At 43.6% G+C, this 19,590-nt stretch overlaps 1 protein-coding gene across 14 annotated transcripts in view; it reads right to left on the bottom strand.

The window, feature by feature from the left end:
* Positions 1-219: 219 nt before the first annotated feature.
* The window catches only part of CCDC150 (coiled-coil domain containing 150), a 101,051-nt gene continuing 81,680 nt past the window's right edge, over positions 220-19,590 (bottom strand). For 4 of the 14 annotated variants that reach the window (XM_033959520.1, XM_033959522.1, XM_033959521.1 and 1 more), the window contains exons 15-20: positions 16,626-16,823; positions 16,055-16,123; positions 11,341-11,502; positions 8,972-9,058; positions 2,707-2,868; positions 223-788 (exon numbers count right to left, since the gene is read on the bottom strand). In XM_033959520.1, coding sequence (XP_033815411.1) covers positions 669-788; positions 2,707-2,868; positions 8,972-9,058; positions 11,341-11,502; positions 16,055-16,123; positions 16,626-16,823 — 798 coding nt within the window. In that variant the 3' untranslated portion in view covers positions 223-668. Of the gene's footprint in view, positions 789-2,706; positions 2,869-8,971; positions 9,059-11,340; positions 11,503-16,054; positions 16,124-16,625; positions 16,824-19,590 lie in introns of all 14 variants that reach the window. The other 10 variants (XM_033959530.1, XM_033959525.1, XM_033959524.1 and 7 more) reach the window with 10 other exon arrangements.

Below are 19,590 nucleotides of genomic sequence, written 5' to 3'. Positions count from 1 at the left end.
GATAAAGGCCAAAGGGCCCATCCGCAGTAACCATTATCTCTTTCTCTCTCCGAGTTCTATTCTTTCTTTAAATTTGTTTGATGATGAAATAATTATACAGCCTAATCATCAATGCAAACTGTTTCTAGCATGTTTAGCTTATCAATATTTAAGTAATCTGATTTATATTAACTCACTTTGATTGGGTTCCACCACTTTTCTCTTTTCTAAGAATAGTAAAAGGGATTAAAACAAATAAAGAAGGATTGTTACTTATGTATTTATTTATGAAAACGCTTACATCTCCAATTAAAACTGTTGTCTTTCAGCTGTAAACACAAAAGAACATAATTAAAATGTAACAGTATCAACATACCATGCAAACAAATTCACAGCATTCTCTGGGTTCTTTTGCTGTAGCACTTCCATGTTTTAGTCTCCAGCTTCAAGGGTTTTTTTTTTCTTAATTAAGATAGTAATATAGTTATATGCAACTCGATTTACCTATAATAATTGTATGTGGTTCTTTCCATAATGAGGTGTACATATTCTCTGATGTACAATTCTCTGATGTACAATTTGTTTCTTGTACTTGTGAACTGTTTTATTCATATTAAATAAATTAAACTTTTTGAACTGAAAAAAAAGATAGTAATCTAGATCCAGGTCATCGTATTGTCCAGTTGACATCATTTCCTGTCCAGATCACCCAGATAAGTCCTCGAGATCAGTTTGAGTTCTTGCTTGGTTTCCCAGTGGTTCAATAAGGAATGGCTGGGGAGTTTCATTAGTTTCTCATTTATGGAGTCCTGCAAAGAAAGGTGCCAGTAAAATCCACTGTATTCTCAGACTAGAGATAAAAGCTACACAGTTTTGTCCAGGATGTACTAAGTTTGTCCCTCAGCAAAGAAAGCAATATAAAGATGTGAATCATCAGTATGCAGAGTGCACCCTGCAGTAGGTCATTAATGGTGACACCATGCATCTCTGGAAAATTCCCTAGATCAGAGGGACCTTTACTCCCTAGTAGAGAATGACACGGGGAAAAAATCTGTCCCCGTCACTGCCCATCACTGGACTACTGTCCCCTTCACTGCCCCGTCCCCGCCATCCCCTTCACCATTCTGACCCCATCGCATCCACCCTTCCCTCTCGCCACCTCACTGCCCTTCAGCAGCCCAAGAATCTCCCTCCCTCCCCTTACCTTTGCGGCACATTAGTAAAGAATTGAAACTAAGGGGAGGGAAGGAGCGTGGTCCCCTCCCTAACTACGGCCAAATCTATCTCCCTCCCTCCCCCTTACCTTCACGGTGCTTTCGTAAAAAACTTACTGAAGCCGGTGAAGCTTGCCTGCAGTCGTGTGTGTGTGGGTGGAAGCTTCTCCTCTGATGCAACTTCTGGTTACATAGAAACATAGAAGATGAACCTGAGCTCCCTTCAGTTATTCCGCAAACAACTGAAAACCTGGCTTTTCAGCAAATTGTAGCTCTATCCTTCCCCCCTTCTACACATAAGTTCATGTAATCCTTTTTCTTCTTCTCTACCCACTATTTTAAGTTCTTGTAAACCGTGTCGAGCTCCATTCTCATGGAGATGATGCGGTATATAAACTTAAGGTTTAGATTAGATTAGATTAGATGACGGCAGATAAGGGCCATAGCCCATCAGGTCTGCCCACTCTACTGACCCACCCCCAAGTCTACTATCCTAGGGATCCCACTCCTGGTGACAGGTTCCCTTGGCTTAACCCTCTAAGGGATCCCACATGGGCATCCCATTTGCTCTTAAATTCTTGCACGCTGTTTGCCTCGATCACCTGCACCGGGAGCTCGTTCCAAGGATCAACCACTCTCTTGGTGAAGAAATATTTCCTGGTGTTGCCATGAAATTTCACGCCCCTGAGTTTGAGCGGATGCCCTCTTGTGGCTGAGGGTCCTTTGAGAAAGAGAATCTCTTCTTCCATCTCGATACGGCCGGTAATATACTTAAACGTCTCGATCATGTCTCCTCTCTCCCTACGTTCCTCAAGTGAGTACAGCCGCAAATTTTTCAGCCTTTCCTCGCACGATAGATTCTTGAGCCCCGAGACCATCTTGGTGGCCGTCCGTTGCACCGACTCTACTCTCAGCACATCTTTTCGGTAGTGTGGCCTCCAGAATTGCACACAGTATTCCAAATGAGGTCTCAGCATGGTTCTGTATAATGGCATTATGACTTCAGGCTTCCGGCTGACGAAACTCCTGCGGATGCAACCTAACAACTGTCTTGCCTTAGATGAAGTCTTCTCCACATGATCAGCAGTTTTCATGTCTGCGCAGATGATCACTCCCAAGTTGTGTCAGAGGAGAAGCTTCTGCCCACACACATGCGACTGCAAGCAGGCAGGCTTCGCCAGCTTCAGTACATTTTTTACAAAAGCGTCGTGAAGGTAAGGGGGAGGGAGGGAGATAGTTTTGGCCATAGGGAGGGGGGCCACGCGCGATCGGTGACCGTGCATCTTCCCTCCCTTAACTGCGGGGACAAGGCCATTCACTGCTCCACGGGGTGGTGGATGGCCTTGTCCCCATGCCCGCAGTGAGCACTCCCCCCCCCTCCGTTTTGGCGGGTTACTCGTGGCTAGCCGCAGGTAACTGCCACCGTGTCATTCTCTAGAACTTATGTCAATACCCAGTTTCAGTGCTTCCAGAGCCCTGAATCTCTCTTCCACCCTCCTCCCTTCGTACTTACTTTTGTTCCTTCTCTCAGAGCAGCCTTCATTCTCTCTTCCACTCGGATCCCCCCACCACATTTCTCACACTTATTCCACTTTTGATTCTTCATTAATTCTTGCTGCAAATTGTCAAACTTGGTTTTAAACAAGCAGTGTGCTTCTTCTAGATTGACAGAAATCTGCATGGATTCAGAAGCAGCAGATAGTTTAGGCTATATTATATGCACTGGGATATGGAATGGAAACAGTCAAATAAGTATTACATATGTTGCACCTAGTGATATGAGATATAAATTACAGAGGGTGTACAACGTTCATATAAACTAAGTGAAGGAGAGCTCCTCAGGGGTGATCTCCCTTCATGGGGAGAGGAGGGGTCTGACAGGATACCAAGGGAGCCTTCCTCCGAGAGAACCTCTGGACCCTGGAGCAGTCCATAACAGCCTCTCAGAAGTAGTCCTGAGTCAGTGCCTGTCTCAGTCCACCAGGCTGCTGGCCAGGCTCTGTGCGGGAGCACTGAGAAATGGGCATCCTCTTGTGCTCGAAGGAAACTTCCTTCCCTGAAGGACTGGACAAGGACACCGTCTCAGTCAGTGTGAATTCTGTTGCCCTTCAATGCATCGGCATCAATACTCGCTGAACCAGCAGGGCATAGGCCTACAGGATAGCTTCATGTTGAGCGCTTCATCTCCTCCTGAAGCATGGTCCAGATTCATTCCTTGAGACCGCTCACTCATAAATGCTGGGCCACAGCTAGTATGGTCACATCCCCAGTAGGAATCAGGGCTAAATCGGAGGCCTGTTCCCACTTGACAGAGGCCAACACATCCAGCCTGGAGACTTGGAGAAAGAGCTATCCTCACAATGTGGACTGCTTTTTGGATATCACCATTGATACCCCGATTCTTCCAGTGCTGTACTTTGAAAAGGACTGATGCTGATGCTTCTTGGTCGCCACCTAATGCATGGCACTGGTGTCCCTCAGTACCAATGAGGATGATGTTGAATCCTTATATGTCCTCTGGATAGATCAGAAGATGCCTGATGCTGGTGGGAATTACCGATATTCATTATCAAGGCAGGGGGAGACCTCCTCTATGCCGCTACATCCCCAGTGTCCAATGCAGTTCTGGGAGCAAAAAGGACTGATGGCAATATTGATGGACTAAACTTGTTCATGCTAAAAATATTTCTGTGTTGGTATTTGACTCTTAATACTTCTTGAAGAAAGCTGTGAATACAGTTTACAAAAAGACTGGGCATGCAAATGGCAGAAGAAATTTAATGTGATATGTAATACAATTGCTACTTTTTGGAAGGACAGGTCATCTTTTGTTCATTGATATGAACAGGTAGTGGAGATAAGTTATCTACTGAGGCTATCTCACTTGCTTAAAGGGCAATATGTATTATAAAATTTGGGTTAAATATTGAGGACACCAGGAATGCATGGCTCAACATCAAATATGCTACCTTTCTACTTCTCATAACTATTTATATATATTAATGGATGGTTTAGCATATGGATGTTTGTTTTGGTTTGCATGGTGAATAGTGTGGCCTATATGCAAAACGTATTATAAGTAAAAATGTATCTATTGCTTGTCAAATTAAATAAGGAGAAATTAGGTTCTTACCTGCTAATTTTCTTTCTTTTAGTCCCTCCAGACCGGCACAGAACTGATGGGTTATAATGCACCTCTACCAGACACTAACTTTTTGCTGTAGTATAAGTTGGCTGTGCAGTCCTAAGTACAATCAGTCTAACGAATAGCCAAGCAGATCTAAGAAAAAATTACTAACTGTGAACTATAAACAGCAACATCACTCCCACAAGGAGATTAGCAACTAACATAGAGAATACTTTTGGATATTGATTAGAATAAGAACCTTCAAAAAACGTCCCCACAGCTTGCCAGCTATGACAGATGAACCAAACACCACTGTTCTTATAATCTCCCCTAACAATCCAGATAAAAAGACACCGCAAGAAAAAACCATACTCTGTACAAAACCCCGGATAAAAAACAACAGGGTGGGGTCTTTGCCGATCTGGAGGGACTAAAAGAATGAAAATTAGCAGGTAAGAACCTAATTTCTCCTTCTTTATCATCTCTCCAGATCGGCATAGAACTGCCCCGAAGAGCTGCCACAAAAACACGCTCACCGAACACCGTGAACGTCCACACGGTAATGACAAATAAAGGAATGGAGAGAAGACCAAACAGCCGCCTTAGAGATATCCACCGGAGACACAAGACGACTCAGCCCAAGAAGCCACCTGCCCCCCCGAGTGGAATTAGGTTTGAGAAAATCTGGAACAGGCATCTTCTGAAGAAGGTACGTTGAAACGATAGCCTCCTTGTTCCAACACGCAATGGTAGCCTTGGAAGCACCGTCCCCCTTACGAGGACTGGCTGAAAGGACAAAAAAACAATCTGACTGATGGAACTCCTGGGTTTACTGAAGATAAGCGTGAAAAACCCTACGGACATCCAACTTGCACAACTGCCTCTGCTCCAAAGAGCCCTCCCAACTACCCAAAACCGGCAGGAAAACAAACTGGTTGACATGAAAAAGGCAAAATCACCTTCAGCAGAAAAGAGGGGACCGGCCGCAGCACGACCTGCTCCCTACAGAACTCCAGGAAGGGAGGCCTTCACGAAAAGGCCTGCAGTTCGGAAACGTGTCTCGTGGAAGTAATGGCCACCAGGATAACTACCTTAAGAGTAAGGTCCTTCAACATGCAGGAGCCTAGAGGCTCCAAAGGAGGACGAATGAGCACCGAGAGCACCAGATTGAGATCCCAGGCCAGAACCGAAAGACGTACTGGAGACCAGAACAATTTTGCCGCTCGCAAGAAACGAACCACAACCAGAGAAGAGCCCAAATGCTGACCATGTAACAAGCCACAAAAAAGAAGACAAATCTGCAAGCTGAACCCGGAGGGAGGACCGGACTAGGCCCCTGTCCAGGCCATCCTGCAAAAGCTCCAAGATGTGTGGCAAAGAAATACGAAAAGGAACCATGCCATGTGCAGAACACTACTCTTCAAAAAGATGTAAAATAGGCATATAGACCTGAAAGGTGGAAAGTCTCCAAGAACCCAAGAGGGTGGAGATTACCTTTCCTGAATAACCTTTCTTACTTATGCGTTCCTTTTCAAGATCTGCCATGAGAAGACAAACCAGATATGCATACCACGGGTGCCTGGGCCAAACCGGAGCCACCAGGATCATGCAGCCTGCATGTTGAGCAATGCAAAGAATTACTCTGCAAACCATTGACCACGGGAGAAAAACATACAGAAAGCCGTCCATCAGTCAAAGCTGCACCACAGCATCCAGCCCCTCGGCTTGATAATCTCTGCACCAACTGAAGAACCTTAGTGCTTTGGTATTGACACTCGTGGCCATCAGGTCCATGACCAGCTGGTCTCAGGCCTGCACAGCCAACTCGAAGGTTGCGGGACCAAGACATCACTCGCAGGGATCTAGCACATGATGACTGAGGAAATCTGCCTGGATGTTCTCCAATCCCGTTATGTGGGAAGCCAAGATGTCCATGAGCAGAGATGCTTCCTGTGCTATCAGATGACTCCTATTTCCTCTCTGATGACTGACGAAAGCCACCGCCGTGGCATTTTCCGAGAGAACCCAACCGATTTGCCCTCCAGCAACAACTGGAAAGCTAGTAACGCCAACAGGATGGCTCTGGTCTCCAGAACACTGATTGACCAGCTGCCCTGAGCCGATAGACCGAGACATTGAGCTCCCCAACCAAGAAGATTGGCGTCTGTAAGAAGCACTTTCAAATGAGACTGAACCAGACTCACTCCCTGCACCAGATTGGAAGAGCGTAGCCAATCAGCGGAGGCTGCGACGAACTAACCCCTAAAGAGGAACAGGAGATCCTAACAGACTACTGTCGTCCTCCCCAGCATGTTCCCTCTGCCGTGATCCCACCCCTGATGTTAGAGGATGAGCAGAACCATGGCAGAGGGAATGTGCTGGGGAGGCCAATGGCTAGGATCGCTACAGCATCGTCAATCCTCTGCAGGCTGCCCTAATTAGCTGAAGGTGAGACCGGGAGGCCAGGGGGGAAGCCAGAGGACGCTACAAAGAAGGGGGGAACATGCAGGCCTTCGGGGGGCCCTTGTGTAGAAGTACACAGAGGGAGGGAGGGAAGAGGGGGTCCAAAGAAACGTGCATATGCCGGACTGGGGAGGGATGGAGGGGGGAAAGAAATAATGGGTCTAAAAACAGAGGAGAGGGAGAGAGATGGTGGACAATGGGATAAGGGATGGTGTAGAGGGGGGAGGGTAGTTAGGAAGAGAAAGGAAAAGCTGGTGGACCCTGGGGTAGTGGGGAAGGAGGGAGAGATGCTGGATGAAAGGGTAGTTGAGAAAAGGAGAGATGGTGGATCTAGGGATGATGGGGTCCATCGCTGCAGCTGCCAGGATGGAGACGAAAAAAGGAAAAATGCCAGACCTCCGGGGGAAGGAAGGGAAACAGAAGGGGAGGACAGAGATGGAAGATGGATGGTTAGCACGGAGAAAGAAGAAAACAACAAATGGGCAGGAGACCTTGGCAGAAGATGTTTATCGCAGAACATGGGACCAACATGATTTGAATGATGACCAGACAACAAATGGTAGAAAAAATATTTTATTTTCTGTTTTGTGATTACATTGTGTCACATTTGAAATGTGTATCCTGCCAGAGCTGGTATTAGACCGCGAACGTGAGCTAGGATTTAACAGAGAGAGGAAAAGTCTCTTTTGTTTATACCACAGTGCCAGTATGGATATGAAAGGGAAAAGGGGGTGAGGTAGGTGAAGAGGCTATAAAATAAACCCACCAGGATGTTTGAAAAAACACCCAATTGGGCAGAAAAATCAAACAAATCAAAAAATCAATTCAATAGGCTGAAACAAATAGAAATTTTTTCCCTGAATCGGGCAGCACTGCTTGGGACTACACAGCCTACTTATACTACAGCCAAAATTTAGTGTCTCAGTCTCCACCTGCTGGTAGAGGTATGTTATAACCCATCAGTTCAGGGCCAGTCTAGAGGGATGATAAAGAAAAGGTTTTAAAGTGAATTTAAAGTGGACAAAGGCAAAGTGATGTCCAGTGGGGAAAATAACCCAAATTATAGCTAGATAATGCTAGGATTCACAGGAAAAGGATCTAGGTGTCATCATGGGCAATATTTTGAAATCTACTACTACTACTTATCTTCTGGCCTAGTAAGCAGCAGTAGCCCAAAAAGCAAAAAAGAATGCTAGAAATTATTAGGAAAGGAATGGAAAATAAAACAAAGAATATTATAATTCCTCTGTATCACTCCATAGAAAAGGTACAGAGAAAAGTCCCTAAAATGATTAAGGAGATATCTTACATTACATTACATTACATTAGTGATTTCTATTCCGCCAATACCTTGCGGTTCAAGGTGGATTACATAAGATTTATCAGGAGTTACAAGAATTGTAACTTTACATAAGAATTGTCATAGGAATTACATAGGAGTTATATAAGAATTGTCGGGAACTTGAGGCGATACATGTTGGGTAATTAGAAACATTTTAGATTTGAAAGGGGTAGTGGGTGGAGATTGGGAAGGAACTGGTTGTGTTAAATAGGTTTTATGTATTTTTTGAAGAGTAGGGTTTTAGTTATCTCATCTTATATGAAGAAAGGCTAAAGAGACTAGGGTTTTTCAACTTGGAGAACAGTTGGCTAAGGGGGGGATATGACAGAAATCCATAAAATTCTGAGTGAAAAGTAATAAACACAGATTGGCTATTTACTCTTTCAGAAAGTACAATACTAGGGAACATATGAAGATACAAACTGGTACATTTAAAACAAATTGAAGAAAATATTTTTTTCAATCAATGCATAGTTAGGCTCTGAAACTCATTTCTGAAGGATGATAATAGCTATGTTTGGACAAATTCCTGGAAGTCCATAAACTGTTATTAAGGTAGACCTGGGAAAACCCACTGCTTATCCCTAGGGATAAGTAGCACGGAATCTTGCTTCTTTTTAGACTTAATTTGTCAGACATGCTTTGGTTTGGCCACTGCTAATTAGACACAGACCATTGGGCCCATATGTCCACTCATGTTTCTTTTATAGAACAAAGTACAGGATGTGTAGGACATCAGCTTGGCTCTTTAGCAATGATTCCACATCTCATCTCTACTTGTCCCCATTCCAATAATGGCTCTCCTACCCTCTTTGCCCCAGGACCCACTTCAGCTCTTCTACTCACCTGTTCAGATTCTTTGCTGGCTGCCTTCAGTTTGTATTCCATTGCCTCCTTTAATTTCTTTAGCTGTCTGACTTTATCTTCCAAGATCTGTAAAGATTTACCACAAACTCAGAATGTTGCCTTCTTAGTCTGTGGTCCTCTCCTCACCAGCTCCCTTCCCAATCTAACACCCTCAACATGTCCCATACCCTTCATTCTGCTTTATTCTAACATGATTCTCATGTACAGCACTTATCTCTCTTAAGACTCACTCTCTCACTCTTTACAGCCTTCACGTTCTACCTTGCCACTCTCAACCTACACCCCAATGTCAGCTCTCACACCTTATCTACTTATTTTATCCTTCTGTAACCATGCTCTGCTATAATCCCTTGATTCTTCCAACCTGTATACTATCCTAATCTTTACCAGCCCACATCCCATTCTCAGCATTTCCTCTCCCAACCTGTGTCCTATCATCATTGCTTTCTCTTTTCTGTTCTTAGCCCACACTTTTTGAAGCAAAGAAAAAAGCACCAAGAGCCTATCTTTATTACATGACGTGATGCGGGCCATGTTTTCACATCTATACCTCGAGGACGGTGGTGCTATGACATAAATGGCAAGGTATGGCAGACCTTTTGTATCTTGGGGAGTATAAAGGAGCAAATTGTCGGTATATGCAAACAAAAATTAAGAACAGGAGAATGTAGATCTTTTTACATACAAGAAAGGATGCAGCCAGCAGATGACTAAGAAAAAAACTGTGCATAAGTAATGCGATCTGAAAAGAATCAATATAAAAATATGTGAGCTCTTGTTGCATCTTTAATAAGAATTCAGGTAATTAAAGTAGAATTAGAAACTAAAATTTGCAGAGGCAGATATTCAGAACTTTGCCTTATAACCAAAAGACTTTGCCCCCTCTCCCCCCCACCTTCTTTACTTCTTGTCTTTAGCCCTGGGTATGTTAGCTGATTCCAGTTTTTCAGTCTTTGCTCTTTGTTGCTTCCCTTTTGCAGGATTAAGGCTCCTGAGGCAGGCCATATTGGCTGAAACACATGCGTGTTGAGCCATTGCACAGACTTTTATGATTATTGAATAAGCTGCACACCAACATTTCATCTCTCCACTGTGTTGTGTTTGTTTCCACTTGGTTTGTTTTACCTTAAGGAAGAGACATCTTACCCCCGGATTCTCTAACTGATCACAAAGAAAGGCGGCTCAGCTACTTATCTTTGAAAAGGGATCCCTTGCCAACAGCTGATCATGGCATGGGAATCCCCAATCAGCTGAGCTGGCAGAACTCCCTGAAACCGTGGCTCAGCTGATCAGGGGGGAATTCCCCTGCCATGATCAGCTCAGCCAGCTGCAGAAGGAAGAGGACCCCCCCCCCAACATCCACAACCCGAGATCGGAAGGAGGGAAGTCAAGCACATTTGCATGAGTGACTGTCATTTTCTAAATTTAGTTTTATTAAAAGCAAAGTGGATTGAATTATAGAGTAATAAATCTGATAGGATAAAAACATTAATGGTAGTTCCATTCATTGTAGTTACAATATTTTTACTGTTCACTCAAAAAATATTATACTAGGCTATAACTTTCTTACTTGCATTTAAGTAAAATTAATGTTTTCTTCACTGTACATTTACTTAAGTATCAAAAATACATGTATTTTTACTTTTACTTAAGCACTTTGAACAACACTGAGTATTTCAAAGGAACGCTGATGGCATGTCTGGTTTTCTACTTGTGATCTGGCTTGGAAAGAGGATACTGGACTAGATGGACCATTGGTCTGACCTAGTATGGCTATTCAGGAAGGAGCAGCTACCATCAGATTTTGCTATGAGGAGAAGAGGGCGAGGAAAGAAAGAAATACCTGCTCTTGCTCTCTTTTTCCTGCTCTCAACCCTCTTTTGTCCTGTGCTCTGCACCCTGTCTTCAAGCTTTGCCTCCTTCCTAGGCTCTGTCCTCAGCCCTCGCTTTGTTCTTCTCCCAACCCTTTTTCATTCTTACCTTGCCCTCAGCCCTTAATCACTCCCTCTCCACCCTGTGCTGTGTCCTTGCCCTCACTCCTCTGCATCTTCCATTCTGTCTTCAGCCCTCATTCCTTCCTGGATCCCTATTCTCAAGCATTTCCACTTCATGCCTTATCTTTCTTATGCCCTACCTTAGGCCTTGCTCTCTTCTTCCTAGTTCCTGTCTTCATTCTTTCCTGCTCCATCCGCCATGCCCTCAGCCTTCCTTCTTGCTCTCTATCTGGCATCCTGCATTTCGCCCATTTTCCTCCCTAAATGCATTACATGCAGATGGTTTTCTAAGGAGGACCATTTGTAACACCCACAGACTACACTCAGTGTGTGTGTCATGTGAAATACTCTCACCTGGCACTTGTTTTCTAGTTCTAGCCGTTGTCTCTTTTCAACTTGTAGTTGACTCTCTTGCTCTTTACTCTCTAGTTCAGCTTCTTGCTTACTCTCTTTCAGCTTCTGCACCTCACTTTGAAGGCTCATCATTTCCATCATAAACTTCTGGATTTTCTGTAACTAAGAAAGAAATAAAAGCAAATGCTACCTTCCAAGCAATAGGAATGTATTCTCCATTTCAAACATCATCTGCATGCCACGTTCTAGCATATTTTCTTCTCACCCAATGTTCCAGCAATAAGAACATAAGAATTGCCACTGCTGAGTCAGACCAGTGGTCCCTCATGCCCAGCAGTCCGCTCACGCGGCGGCCCTCTGGTCAAAGACCAGCACCCTTACTGAGACTAGCCCTACCAGCGCACGTTCTTGTTCAACAGAAACTTGTCTAACTTTGTCTTGAATCCTTGGAGGGTGTTTTCCCCTATAACAGCCTCTGGAAGAGCGTTCCAGCTTTCTACCACTCTCTGGGTGAAGAAGAACTTCCTTAGGTTTGTACGGAATCTATCCCCTTTCAACTTTAGAGAGTGCCCTCTTGTTCTCCCTACCTTGGAGAGGGTGAACAACCTGTCCTTATCTACTAAGTCTATCCCCTTCAGTACCTTGAATGTTTCGACCAAGGAATGGAGAAGAAAGGATCTTCATACACCAAAAGTACTACTCACTTGTTTTGTATACCCTAAAGTAAAGTCAATACAGTCAAACCTCGGTTTGCAAGTAACGCGGTTTGCGAGTGTTTTGCAAGACGAGCAAAACATTCTCGTAAATCTTGTCTCGCAAACCGAGCATTGACTCGGTTTGTGAGCACCGCCCCAAGAACTGGCATCTCTCCCTCCCTGCTCACGAATGACCCCCCCACCACGGCACCCCCCGCCCGAACAGCATTCAGCCTTACCCCCCATCTGGCACCGGCATGCAGCCTACAGGACGAGCCAGTGCCGGTGAAAGAAGTTCCTGCCTCTTGCGGGGGAGGATGAGGGAGCGTTCGCGAGTGGGGGTGGGGTGGAAGCGATTTCCAAAAAGCCTTTGACAAGGTACCACATGAACGCCTACTTCGGAAACTGAAGAACCATGGGGTGGAAGGAGACGTACATAGATGGATCAGAAACTGGTTGGTGGGCAGGAAACAGAGGGTAGGAGTAAAGGGCCACTACTCAGACTGGAGGAGGGTCATGAGTGGTGTCCCGCAGGGCTCGGTGCTTGGGCCGCTGCTATTTAATATATTCATAAATGATCTAGAAACAGGGATGAAGTGTGACATAATAAAATTTGCGGAGGACACCAAACTATTTAGTGGAGCTCGGACTAAAGAGGACTGCGAAGAATTGCAAAGGGACTTGAACAAACTAGGGGAATGGGTGACGAGATGGCAGATGAAGTTCAACGTTGAGAAATGTAAAGTATACATGTGGGAAGCAGAAACCCGAGGTACAACTATACGATGGGAGGGATGTTACTGAATGAGAGTACCCAAGAAAGGGACTTGGGGGTAATGGTGGACATGACAATGAAGCCAACGGCACAGTGTGCAGCGGCCGCTAAGAGAGCAAATAGAATGCTAGGTATAATCAAGAAGGGTATTACTACCAGAATGAAAGAAGTTATCCTGCTGTGGTATCGGGCGATGGTGCATCCGCTTCTGGAGTACTGCATCCAATATTGGTCACCGTACCTTAAGAAGCATATGGCGTTACTCGAGAGGGTTCAGAGGAGAGCGACACATCTGATAAAAGGTATGGAAAACCTTTCATACGCTGAGAGATTGGAGAAACTGGGACTCTTTTCCATGGAGAAGAGGAGACTTAAGAGGGGATATGATAGAGACTTACAAGATCATGAAGGGCATAGAGAGAGTAGAGAGGGACAGATTCTTCAAACTTTCGAAAAATAAAAGAACAAGAGGGCATTCGGAAAAGTTGAAAGGGGACAGATTCAAAACGAATGCTAGGAAGTTCTTCTTTACCCAATGTGTGGTGGACACCTGGAATGCGCTTCCAGAGGGCGTAATAGGGCAGAGTACAGTACTGGGGTTCAAGAAAGGATTGGACAATTTCCTGCTGGCAAAGGGGGATAGAGGGGTATAGACAGAGGATTACTATACAGGTCCTGGACCTGTTGGGCCGCCGCGTGAGTGGACTGCTGGGCAAGATGGACCTCAGGTCTGACCCAGCGGAGGCATTGCTTATGTTCTTATGTTCTCGGAAGGGGGGGAGTGGATCAGCGCCACTGGCCTCGGGGGGTTGGGGGGTGGGAATGTATCAAGTGAGTTTCCCTTACTTCCTATGGGGAAACTCGCTTTGATATACGAGTAATTTGATTTACGAGCATGCTTCTAGAACGAATTATGCTCGCAAACCAAGGTTCCACTGTATGTAGAATGGACAGAACGGTGATTTCTGTTTTCAGACATAATGAAGAAATGGAAAAAAACTTTGCTTTCTCCGTAGACAAACAGGGGATATGAAGGCACACTTGTAGGTGAGTCCCAAGTTGCAATTAAGACCTGGGTGGTGAAAAAGAAAATTACAGTGCGAACAGGTTCCTTAAGACTGGCCATATCGCACATCTTGAGCAAAACTCTGATCTAGATACTGAGGACCAAGTTGCAGATTTGCAAATATCTTGAATAGAAATGGATTTTAAGTTGGCTTTTGAAGAAGCTGTTGCTGTGACCTTATGAGCTCTAATCGTACCAAGCGACTGAAGTTGCGCTCTTGTGTAGCAAAAATTGATGCACTTTGCTATCCAAGAGGATAGAGCTCTTTTTGATGCTGGTTTTCCTCGAGTAGCTGGGTTATAGGAAATGAAAAGTTGGCCTCGCTGCGCTCATGTCACCCCTCTCCTTAAGTCACTTCATTGTCTCCCAATCTGCCATCGCATTTGGTCCTCGGAATGGGCTACCAGAAGCTAGTCATCTAGGTAAGGAAGAACCATATGATGATGCTTTCTTAGGTGCGCTGCCACTACGGTGAGGCACTTTGTGAAAACCCTCAGAGCTGATGACAGGCCAAAGGGTAGTACTTTGTATTGGAAATTATGATTTAGGAACGTGAAGCATAGGAAATGCCAGTAGGAAGGATGAATTGGCATGTGAGTATATGCATCCTTGGAGTCCAGAGCGGCTAGCCAATCATATTGCTTCAGTAGTGGTAAAATTGTCAGAAGTGAAATCATTCTGAATTTTTCCTTCTTGAAGCAGGCGTTGAGGGAACGGAGATTGAGAATAGGCCGGAGACATTGCGTCTTCTTGGGAATAAGGAAGAACTTTGAGTAGAAGCTTTGGGTTGTTATGGAGTGTGCTACTTCTTCGACTGCATTGCTATGAAGAAGGGAGACTTCTGCTGCAAGTTGTGGAAAGTGATGGTGCGGAATATTGGAAGGAAGAGGAAGGTGGAATGAAATGGGCTTTGAAAGGATGCTGAGGAAGTATCCCTGGCCAATGATACGGAGCACCCACTGATCCGTCGTGATGGCCTGCCAGACCGGAAGAAATGGGATAGCCCCCTCTAGACCCCACATACGTTTTTCCATTTAGGGGAAAAAAGATTGTCCAAACATACTTGATAAGATTGAGACTTTAAGAAACCTTTAAACCAATTTAACACATTGCCAGTCAACCATATAGCTTCCAAACATCCCAAAAAGATACGATGGTCAACTAAATCAAAAGTGCTGCTAAGATCGAACTGCACGATCAAAGCACTTCCCTATGAGGAAAGGCTAAAGCAACTAGGGTTCTTCAGCTTGGAGAAGAGAAGGTTCAGGGGAGATATGATAGCGGTCTATAAAATAATGAGTGGAGTGAAAAGGGTAGATGTAAATTACTTGTTCACTCTTTCCAAAAATACTAGCATTAGAGGACATGCAATGAAGCTATTAAGTAGTAGATTTAAAACAAACCAGAGAAAATAGTTCTTCACACGACGTGTAATTAAACTCTGGAATTCATTGCCAGAGAATGTGGTGAAATCAGTTAGCTTAGCGGGGTTTAAAAAGAGGTTTGGCTAATTTCCTAAAAGAGAAGTCCATAGGCCATTATTGAGATAGCTTGGGGAACTCCACTGCTTATTCCTAGGATAAGCAGCATAAAATTTGTTTTACTACTTGGGATCTAGCTGTTTACTTGGGACCTGGGTTGACCACTGTTGGAAACAGGATACTGGGCTTGATGGGCCTTCAGTCTGTCCCAGTATGGCAATTCTTATCCTTACTTAGCAATCAGTTTAACATACAAGGTGTCCACAAAAACACGCCTTGATTTTAAATGGTTACAAAAGCAAAACTTATTGGAATATGTTTATAAATAAGATGCCAGCAAATGCAAGTCCCAAAAAGCACAGTTAGCAAGATCTTACACAATTGCTTGCTTATAAGCTGCAATTGGTGCAGAAGTTACAACCTATATAGCTTCTTATACCTCACAAATTTTAACACGGATTCATTGAGGTTTACAATAAGATTCTTAGGTAATCAGCAGATATCATATGAGACTTTATGAGTTAATGAAATTGTAGCCTCAAAGGTGAACGAATAGTCCAATAAATTTTGGTTTTGCAAAGGCGTGTTTTTGTGGGTGCTCCATTACAGCTCGTTTGAACTCATCTCACCAATGCCCTCTCTCCAACACTGTCCATCCTCAGGGCAGAACCACCTCCTCACATTTCTAAATTCATACCTGCTCATAATTCTTCTTTTGATATTCCTCCTTCACCAGCTCCATCTGCTTTAGCTCAGTTTCAATCTCCTAAAAAATATAGGAGAATGTTGGAATAATCTACATTATGCATTCTATCACAGTGCCCTATGCAATGCCCACTTCCTCCTATTCCTCCACTCTCTCTCTGCTGCTATAGTGCCCCATTCCCTCCATTCGGTCCCTGTTAGTAAGGTAAGTGAAACACATATTTTCTCCCTATATTCTTCCATTTTGTATTCTTTCTTTCCTGGAATGGTATCCCGTGCAGTGTATTAATTATGGTTTACTGAGACTTGATTGTTTGTTTTTATTAGGATTGCTATTAGAATCATTATTATGGAGATGTTAACTGCTAAGTATTTTAGAGGAAAAAAATTATTATTTTAACTTTTGTTTTTATTCTTTTCTATCCTATTTTTAAATGGAGTTCCTTTTTTAATGTATGTGTATTATATATTGTCTACCACTTGGATCCTTTTTTAGGTTCTGATAGTATGTGACCTGTGCAATGCTCATGTCTCTTCGTTCTGTCATCTGTTTTCTCATATACCTTCATTCGTTCTATGTTTTGCCCACTGCTTGTCTTGGCATCCTGCTGCTGCTGCTGGATCTGTTTCTTCTGGCTCTTTAGCTTCACTTGTTGATTGCTCACTGTTTTTCCCAGGTTTGCTACTTTCTGGTGCAGTTCTCTGTTAGCCCGTGAAAGTTCAGCAGATTTGGAAGTAGCCTCATTGAGAGCATTTCTCAGCTATTGAAGGAGAGGTATAATCATTTTTTAAACTAATCAACTCTCCTCTCAGCAAAAGACTCAAAGGTTCTTTATCGTTCTCAATAAAGTGATACACAGTGATCATTAAGCTGAATCTCAAATGTCTACAAAATAAGAAAAAATTAAATATCACCTGCTAATTTTCTTTCTTTGTCTCTCTTCACACCAGTCCATACACATAGGTTTATGCTCTCCTACAAGCAGATGGAGATAGAGTACCACTGGTTTGATGATTCTACCCTATAAAGCAGGGCTGCCCAAGTCCGAGATCTACTGGCAGGCCAGGTTTTCTGGATATCCGCAATGAACATGCATGAGAGAGATTTGCATATCAAGAAGGCGGTGCAGGTAAATCTCTCTCATGCATATTCATTGCGGATATCCAGAAAACCTGGCCTACCAGTAGATCTCGAGGACCGGACTTGGGCAGCCCTGCTATAAAGGGTCCTATACAGTTCACAGCCAGCCAATATTTTTTCTGAAAGCAACATAACTACATATCTCTTCACATAAATGAAGGGAAAGGCACAACTGAAAACCTAAAAAGGTCTAGCAAGCAAAATCAAACTAAAACAGCTCTACATTACCAGAGATTAATTCCCTCTAGCTCCCTCACAATACTACTCACTAAATATTCCAGGCAGGGTATACAACTGGTTCCAAGGATTCCTTAAATCTAGAACATATAGAGTAAAGACAAACAATCTTAAATCAGAACCCTGGTCCAACCCCTGTGGAGTTCCTCAAGGCTCACCTCTCTCACCTACCCTCTTCAATCTCTTTTTATCCTCCCTTGGTTCTACCCTAGATAACCTAAATGTAACTTCATTTAGCTATGCAGATGATATCACCATACTCCTACCCTTCGATTCTCCTGATCCCCCCCATCAACAGAAAAACTGGAAAAAACTCTACAAGCAGTGGAAAAATGGATGGCAGACCACAAATTGAAGCTGAACACAGACAAAACAAAATTTCTATTGCTCGAAAAGGACAAAACCCTTCCATCACAGAACTAGAAATTAACACCACCAAATACCTTATACAAACTGCCCTCAAACTCCTAGGAGTAATGATAGATAGATGCTGCACTATGAAGGTCCAAATCAACAAGGCCACCCAGAAAGCATTTCTAACCATGCGTAACTTACGAAAAATTAGAAAATTCTTCGACAAAGAGCAATATAGGCTCATAGTCCAATCCCTAGTCCTAGGTCTATTGGACTACTGCAACATCCTCTATCTACCATGCCCTGCAACCATGATAAAGCAACTACAGACAGTCCAAAACACTGCACTCAGATTGATCTACTCGCTAAGTAAATTTGACCACCTCACCACTGCCTACCTAGACTCACACTGGTTACCTATACAAGCACGAATTCAATTCAAATTATACTGTCTACTATTCAAAGCAATAAATGGCACAGCCTCTGTTTACCTAAACAATTGCCTGAACCATAACCTCTCTACTAGACAAAGAAGAACTCAGACCCCATTTACCTACCCTCCACTCAAAGGCACTCAGCACAAGAAGATGTTTGACAACCTACTAGTGACGCAGGCAGCGAAACTTGACCATACCATCTCCAACCTTCTGATAACTACGAGCGACTTCAAATCTTTTCGAAAAGAAATCAAAACCCTACTATTCAAAAAATTTATCCAGATATCTTAACTCTAACCATGAAGACCATATAATTCCCCCCAACCTCTCCTCATCGCCAGCTATCCTTTCTCGTCAAAACTTCAAGCATGTCAATTGCCTCCCAAATTGTACATTTACGGGAATTGCACTATCTCCTAATCGTACAGCTCCCCAAATTGTAAATCTACTGGAATAGCCCAGTCATCTTTTCTGTATCCTATTCACTAAATTGTAATTCTCCAATCTTCTTGTAATTCTCCTGGAAATGTCCAGATGTTTCTTTTGTAATCCGCCCAGAACTGCAAGGTACGGGCGGAATAGAAGCCATTAATGTAATGTAATGTAATGTAATATGGAAGGAATTTTAAAAATTGAAATGTAAAATCTAATTTTTTCTCTCTCTTCGTTCCTTCAGTCTAGTCGAAACATATGGAAAGTACCAAAGCAGTATCTACTGAAGGAGGAACCTGGACAAATCTGCCTCCAATAGCCTGTATATCAAGTTTGCAGTGGGATACAAAGGAATGTAAGGACAACCATGTGGCCACTTTACAAATATCCTTTGGCAGAACATGACTATGATCTGCCCAAGAGGAAGCTTGAACTCTACTTGGGTGCATCTTCAGAGCCATAGTCATTGCCTGCTTCTGAAGAATGCATGCTGAAGTGATGGCTTCCTTAATCTAGCAGGCCACTGTCACCTTCAACACTGCTTCTCCCTTCCTCAGTTTCCTAAATAATATGAACTGTGATAGGCCAGAACACATTGCAGGGGTTCAAGGAAGGTTTGGATAGGTTCCTAGAGGATAAGGGGATTGAGGGGTACAGATAGAACTAGTGGTAGGTTATAGATAGAACTAGAGGTAGGTTATGGAATAGTCAGAAATCACTTCACAGGTCACAGACCTGATGGGCCGCCGCGGGAGCGGACCGCTGGGCGCGATGGACCTCTGGTCTGACCCAGTGGAGGCAACTTCTTATGTTCTTATGAACTGATGATCTATCATCAAAACTCTTTAATTCTCTTCAAGTAACAATACAATAGTTGGAGTCACCTCATGTTCTTTCATCTCCAAGTTTCCAAGTTTATTATGTTTT

This window comes from Geotrypetes seraphini, chromosome 9 (assembly GCF_902459505.1).
Source record: "Geotrypetes seraphini chromosome 9, aGeoSer1.1, whole genome shotgun sequence".
NCBI classification, from domain to species: Eukaryota; Metazoa; Chordata; class Amphibia; order Gymnophiona; family Dermophiidae; genus Geotrypetes; species Geotrypetes seraphini.
This window is presented reverse-complemented; position numbering and strand designations above follow the sequence as displayed.